The 7181-nt window shown below is 38.0% G+C and overlaps 2 protein-coding genes across 2 annotated transcripts in view; one reads left to right on the top strand and one right to left on the bottom strand.

The window, feature by feature from the left end:
- Nucleotides 1-475: 475 nt before the first annotated feature.
- Nucleotides 476-2029, bottom strand: LOC125197179 (transcription factor bHLH30-like). Its single transcript, XM_048095891.2, has 2 exons — nt 1634-2029; nt 476-1106 (listed from the first exon to the last, which is right to left on the bottom strand). Exons 1-2 carry the CDS (start codon nt 1910-1912, stop codon nt 654-656), a joined length of 732 nt encoding a protein of 243 aa, XP_047951848.2. The 5' UTR covers nt 1913-2029; the 3' UTR covers nt 476-653.
- Nucleotides 2030-4878: 2849 nt separating this feature from the next.
- The window catches only part of LOC125196074 (ketol-acid reductoisomerase, chloroplastic), a 3082-nt gene continuing 779 nt past the window's right edge, over nt 4879-7181 (top strand). Inside the window, exons 1-8 of the mRNA XM_048094437.2 lie at nt 4879-5241; nt 5492-5584; nt 5778-5843; nt 5948-6088; nt 6204-6431; nt 6539-6656; nt 6728-6867; nt 6952-7119. Coding sequence (XP_047950394.2) covers nt 4966-5241; nt 5492-5584; nt 5778-5843; nt 5948-6088; nt 6204-6431; nt 6539-6656; nt 6728-6867; nt 6952-7119 — 1230 coding nt within the window. The 5' untranslated portion in view covers nt 4879-4965. The remainder of the gene's footprint in view (nt 5242-5491; nt 5585-5777; nt 5844-5947; nt 6089-6203; nt 6432-6538; nt 6657-6727; nt 6868-6951; nt 7120-7181) is intronic.

Raw genomic sequence — 7181 nt, 5'->3', positions numbered from 1 at the left:
GGAAGTAGTTAACTACATTTTGTAGAGAGATACGTTGCATGTGTATGAGGTCATTACGCCTAGGATTCCAAGTGATTGGTTGAAGTTTGGGTTGTGAATGTGATTAAATTAATTGTTGTTGTATAAAATGCTAACAATAATACGTGCCATTAATTATAAATTAATACCGGTAGGAAATAAATATTGGGCTCAATAACTTGTAGTAGTAATTTTTCTAACCAAATTAAAATCCAAGATGTGTTCATTAAAAATAGTGCATTCCAACAATTTGGCATTTTAGTAATTTATTAATAGATAGGAGTATACATTTTCTAAAATTTTGAACTAGACTTTGTTTAAATATGACACGAAGCAATGTCCACACTTGAAATTATAAGATACATAAGTCAAAACTCATGGTTTGAAAAGTTGTTACCACATTAAGTGGGAATTCAATACAATTATACAAAGAAGATCGATTTTGACAATTTGGAAAGAAGGGAACACCAAAGTGTTTACATTATTTCAAATATACAAAGCATAAATCATGAAATAAAACAAAGAGGAAGAAGGCATATGACAAGGCATGCACATCCCTTTTGTACAACAAACTAGATTAAAAATATGTATGCCAACCCATATGCCATCATCAAATTCATCCAAACAAATCCCTCTTACGAGCTCGAAGAGGCGAAGAGCGACGACACTCTTCGCCTCTTGCTCGAGCTATTTCTCGATGAGAACTCCTCCGAAGCATAGAATTTTTCCAGCACAGAACGGAAAGCCTGACGAATCGAATCAACAAGGGGCTGGACCTGGCCTTTTAGTCCCGAGATCACGAACACGCCTAGCATTCTCGTCCCCAAGGTGGAAATCTCGGCCCTCACGGGGCTGTGGGGGAGAGCCTCCACGGCTTCTCTCAAATCGGAGAGAAGCTCGTGCTTGAAATCGCAACATAGGGAAGCTCGGATGGAAGTTGAGGCGGCGTCGTTGGGATCCTCCTCTTCTTCCACAGTCACTTCATCGACATCGGTCGGCACCACCGTGCCCTTGGTGGCCTCGGCCGCAGTCTCCTTTAGTAGCTTCACTCGATTGATGACTTCACCTAGTAGGCCAGCTTTGTCCATCTAATCATGTTGAATCAATGCAAAATCATCAAACAATCCATAACATATTCTCATTGTTAATTTGTTTAATTAATAGTAGTATTGAGTAAGTAGAACGGTCAAAGATTTAATGGTCGGCCATGGTGGATTCAAAATTTTTGGTTTGAAAATGTAACTAAGTAAAATTTTGAGGATATACTATAATTTGATACAAAATATTAGTACCACAAAAGTTTTAAGTACATATGCACTGGATTCGTGGTCGAAAATCAACATGACACATAACAACTTATAATTAGGGTTTGTTCTGGCTCACCGATTGGGCAAAAGAACATAAATTTCGACTCGGACCAGATCGATTTTGACAGCTCTATCTACGACCAACTTTCTAGATAACAAACCCTAACTTCTATGTGTAACAAAAAATCATAAAATCAATCTAGTCCCAAACCATCTTATACTTTTCAAGAATCACCAAAAAATCAAAATCAACACACACACACACAACAAGATAAACATAAGTAGAAAGAAAACAACAAAATCCACACCTTTGCAGTCCCAGGAGTTAGGGTTCTAAGGGTAGCCAAATGAGCGTTGATTCTCTCCCTTCTCCGCCTCTCGGCATCGCTGTGATTCCTCAAAGCAATCAAAGCCTTATCCGCGTCTCCCATCTTCTGTCTCGGATTCATCGTGAGCTCTCCCGTCTCGCTATTCAGAAGCAACATGGAAGAAGAAGACGAAGACGGGGAAGCTCCGAGATTCCTCACCACGCCTTCGAACCCCATGTAGCTCCCTTGAATCCCATCAAAACCGTCGAAAAAATCCATTAATCTTGAAATATTTTTTTAGATTAGTTGTTAGAGCCTACAAATTTTTGAGATGAAGTGTTTTGCAAAAACACTTGCTTTAGCTTCCATTTCTTGAAATTAAGGGAGAGAGAAGATATATGGCTCTTGGTGTTACTCCTTTGAGGGCATATTTGTAGTGTGATAATGTTATTAAATTAATGTGTGTGTGAGCTGTGATTATTTATGTGGGAGATGTGGATTAATAACCTGCAATTTACCTAACCAAATAGTTAATTGTACATAGGTCAACTCGAGAGTTGATGTGTGTTCCAAAATATTTTAGTTTTAATTGATCCCATGTTCATGTGCTATGAACATGTACGGCTTATGATGGTGATGAGAATTTTGTATTGTTTTATGGTTTAATTATTGGCGCATGCTTGAAGGGACTGGTAATGACCTTGGCAATTTAATATCACTTGGTAAAAATATGAATGGGAGCAATATTTGGTGGATAATAGTGATGGTCAATTAAGAATTTTGACTGAAATAAAAATTAAACAAAAAAAGGATAATTTAAGTGCTTGTTTTTAACTCTCTCTGCACGTTCCTTTACATTTTCGATCAGTGCTCACTGCATGTCTTATTTACCTTTAATTATTTTTGGTAATAAATTTCACATTTCATTTGCATGCTCTACTCATATTTTAATATAGAACTAATAAATAATAATACTCCATAAGAGTAGGATATGAATAGGATATACATTCTACTAACTTTCTTCAAACTTGAATCCTTCAAGTCAATGTGGAGACTAGTATTCATGGACAAATAAGTATTACTTCCTCAGAACCTGAAAATTTGTCGCCTATTTCCATCTCCGTCTGTCCCTAAAAATTTATCACCTTTCACTTTTACCATTTTTTATAGTGGCCGATCCTATATTCTACTAATTCATTCACACTCACAATACTATAATAAGGATTGTGAATTATGGTACTATAACATTTTTACAGTAATTGTGTTAAAGAAATTGTTTTGAATTAAATAAGAGTGATAATTAGTGTTAATAACTATGAAATTCAGTATGTCACGTGTCATTTCCAGGTTCCACCTAGATTCTATGCTAATACATGAATGTAAACATCTATATATATACGTACACTAATGTAAGTCAACCATGCACTAAAAAAATAAAAAATGAATGACCACTTAGCCAGGAATTCATTCCATAGATATTTGCTTTTTTTTAATTTTTCATAATTTTATTGTATATTACAAAGATGATTGTAGAAAGCATAAATAGTGAGGTGAAGTTTGAAACAACATCCTTTTAAACTTCTTATGTTAAAAAACTCCATCCCTGAAGCAAAGTTGGAGCAAAAATGCCGCACTCACTGAATTGACGATAGCTCAAAAGACTGAATTTAATGATTTTTCCGACCCCTCCTTGATCCACCGCTGAATTCCGAAAGTATAGGTATTGGACTGACTGTAGTCAAACCATTATAATTGGGTTGGGCTTTTGTATATCATTGTTTTAACTCCAGGTCAAGCCATTTTAATTGGGTTGGGCCTTTGCATTTCTTGAAGACTAAACCGATAATCATGATATTAACATTAAAGTTTAAAAGGAAAAAAAGAATTACTTTCTTAAATGATCACAAACTTTATAGCTTGTCTCACGTGCAGGATAGATACCACACGTGCGCCGGCGAGCAGTCGTGTTCGTGTTGGATTCTTTATTTTATGTCCACTAGAGTAATATATTTGTCTCTTGCAAATGATTTTTTTGGACCCTATATTAGTTTGTATAGATACAAAGAACTGAATTCACATGCACAATATTATCTGAACCTACAAAAACATCAAAAAAAGCATGAGAAACAATTAAAACTTTTATGGCAATTAATTGATTATACCCCATCCTATCTCAAGACCGAAAAAAAAAACTAGTAGCACTATATTTTTTAAATTTATCTCAAGCGTATAATTTAGGTAAATTAAAGTTAATTTTTTTATATTCCACTCTCTTATTCAATACTCTAACAACCACGAAAATACATAAGTCACTATAAAAGACGAGGCTGGTCGAAGGCTTCAATAACTTTTATGTTTCACTCTCGTATTTACAATTTTCGTAAACTTAATGAAGCATGAAGTACAAATCTCAAGTACATTCACAACGCATAAAAAAACAAGGCTAGCCGAAGACAATGCTTTGTAAGCTAGTCCGAGTTGAATCCATTTGATAAGGTAGTAATGCCTATATATAGATACTTATATAACTATTTCTAAGTGTTTGATATCATAGTTAACCTATTATGTCAGCTCGAGGTTTTCTCTATGGCGCATCTGAGCCCGCAAATTTTTCCAAAGATATGTATCTCACAAATTTGATCGGATAGCATTTCTACCTCATTTATTATGATTTATTAATACAAAATCTAGATAATTTCTTGTCTACCAAACAACAACGAAAAAACCTTCATCCGAACTTATCTTGACATGAAGCCAACATTTCTTATCTTATTTAACAAATCTTGTTATATCTCATCTTTCTTATCAAACTAGGCCTTAAATATATTGCAAGAATAAAAGGATCAATGTATGTAAACTAGACCTGCCCAAGGCTTACGGAACCAGCGGTTACAGTCCGAACCGAAACCGTGCCGGAACCGCGGAAAACCGTGAAACAAAGCCGGAACCGCAAAAAACCGGCGGTTCGGAACTGTGAAAAAGCGTAAAAAACCTGCCGAAAAACCGTCGGTTCGAAACTGAAACCGAAACCGGCGATTTTGGAACCGGAACCGTAACCGCGAAACACCCTTACGGTTCGATTCCGATTCAACAATTTCCAAAACCGAAACCGGCGGTTCCTGAACCATGGGCACCTCTAATCTAAACACACCAAAATAGGAGGATAAGTGTATTATAGTATAAAAATTTAACTAATTAAAAAATGTGATCTCACCTAACTCCAATTTCCCCAATATTTAACACAAAAACAGTGTTTAACACCTTAAACCCTATCTCTCTCAGCTGAGCTCTGCAGCATTCATTTCCTCTCACTCGGAAAAGCTCCCCCAATCATGGCGGCGGCCGCCCCTACCTCCTTCTCCACCGCCTCCGCATCCGCCAGAGCTCTCAATCCCCCTACCAAAGCCCCAGCCGCATCCCTCGGCTTCCTATCCTCCTCGTCCCCCTCCCTCAAGGCGCTCCGCTCCGCCGCGTGCTCCACCGCCGGCGGCGGCTCCGCCGCCGCAGCTCGCATGGTCTCCGTCCCCGCAATCAAGCCTCAGGAGTCTCTCGACTTCCAGACCTCGGTGTTCAACAAGGAGAAGGTCAATCTCGCCGGTCACGAGGAGGTGTGTTTATTGCTTTTGCCAATGTGTGTGGATTGTGATTGATTTTGGGGGAAATGTTGCTGTGAGGTTTTATTTTGTTTATTTCTGTTCCAATTGAATAATTATACGGTTTGTTGTTTAAACCGGATGATGAAGATATGCTCTAATTTAATGAGCTGATGCCCTAACTTGTTTGTATTGAGATTTTAGTAATTTGTGATTTTGATTTTGTTTTTGTGTGATTGATGGTGTTGTTGTGTTTTGTGTGCAGTACATTGTGAGAGGAGGAAGGAATCTGTTCAAGCTGTTGCCAGATGCATTTAAGGGCATTAAGCAGATTGGGGTGATTGGTTGGGGCTCACAGGTACCTCATTGTAGCACTTTATGATGCTGGTTTTTATTGAAATGTTTTGTTTTATTGTCTTGTTGTGGATTTCGGATAATTTGCTCTTGCTGCATTACTAGCAATATGCATTTAGTGACTTTCTCTTTTTAGTTTTTATCATTATTGTGTTGATTCATTGTTGTGATGAGTGAAGTACTGTATTTTTGTGTAGGGACCTGCTCAAGCTCAGAACTTGAGGGATTCTCTCGCTGAAGTAAATTCTGATATTGTTGTTAAGGTAAGTTGATGTTTTATTAATAAGTTCACCTCATATTGTGGATGATGTACATAGTTTGATCTTTTATGAAGTGACTGATCTATTTTATGTTTGCTTCCATCCAGATTGGTTTGAGAAAGGGTTCTCGTTCATTTGCTGAGGCCCGTGCTGCTGGGTTTACTGAAGAAAGTGGGACGCTTGGAGACATATATGAAACGATATCTGGCAGTGACTTGGTGCTGCTCTTGATATCGGATTCAGCTCAGGTGAGGATCGCCCGAAAGCTTCATTGAGGCTCTTGCTTGAATGCTGTGTGTTACAACTATATATCTCTTTGTTGAAGATGTCTTTTTTTGTAATTGATTCACTGTTGCATTGCAGGCTGACAATTATGAAAAAGTGTTCTCACACATGAAACCAAATAGTATCCTTGGACTTTCCCATGGGTTCCTGTTGGGACATCTCCAATCAGTGGGTCTTGACTTTCCAAAGAACATTAGCGTAATAGCTGTGTGTCCCAAAGGGATGGGTCCCTCTGTGAGACGGTTATACGTTCAAGGAAAAGAAGTTAATGGTGCTGGTATCAATTCAAGTTTTGCTGTTCACCAGGTATTCATCTTGACTTTACATGTTATATGTATATCCAGTGGCATGATTCATTTAGGTGACTTTTTGTTGTGATGCAAAATAATGCTTGTGCCTCTTTTTTCTCGAAGGATGTTGATGGAAGAGCCACTGATGTTGCCCTTGGATGGTCAGTGGCCCTTGGTTCACCTTTCACTTTTGCCACTACCTTGGAGCAGGAATATAGAAGTGATATCTTTGGGGAGCGAGGTAAGAGAGTCTCTCCAGAGGTTACTTTCCTTGTTGGCTCGGAAAATTCTAAATAACCTTTCATAAATCAGGTATTTTGCTTGGTGCTGTACATGGTGTCGTGGAGTGCTTATTCAGAAGGTACACTGAAAATGGGATGAGTGAAGATCTTGCTTACAAGAACACAGTTGAGAGTATTACCGGGACAATATCTAAGACCATATCAACAAAGGTTAGGCAAAGGGTTAATTTGTTTTTGAATCTTCATCGCCCTTTCATATTTTTGGCTCAAGACGTATGAACATTACTGTTACAGGGTATGCTAGCAGTCTATAATGCCTTAGATGCACAAGGCAAAAAGGACTTTGAGACAGCGTATAGTGCTTCATACTATCCCTGCATGGACATCCTTTATGAATGCTACGAAGATGTGGCCAGTGGCAGTGAGATCAGGAGTGTTGTCTTGGCTGGCCGTCGATTTTATGTATGTCTTCCGATGACTCATGTAGTCATGTTGATGAGACCAGTTGCCTTTCATATTTCTCT

Source organism: Salvia hispanica, chromosome 4 (assembly GCF_029641045.1).
Source record: "Salvia hispanica isolate PSC_SH4W2 chromosome 4, Shi_PSC_v1, whole genome shotgun sequence".
Taxonomy (NCBI): Eukaryota; Viridiplantae; Streptophyta; class Magnoliopsida; order Lamiales; family Lamiaceae; genus Salvia; species Salvia hispanica.
The sequence above is the reverse complement of the archived record's forward strand: the minus strand, read 5'-3'. Positions and strand labels throughout refer to the sequence as shown.

Coding starts and splice junctions, on each gene's coding strand:
- LOC125197179 (XM_048095891.2), bottom strand. CDS start 1,912: ATGGATTTTTTCGACGGTTTTGATGGGATTCAAGGGAGCTACATGGGG. Junction 1,107..1,633: donor TAACTCCTGGGACTGCAAAG/GTGTGGATTTTG, acceptor CAACATGATTAG/ATGGACAAAGCTGGCCTACT.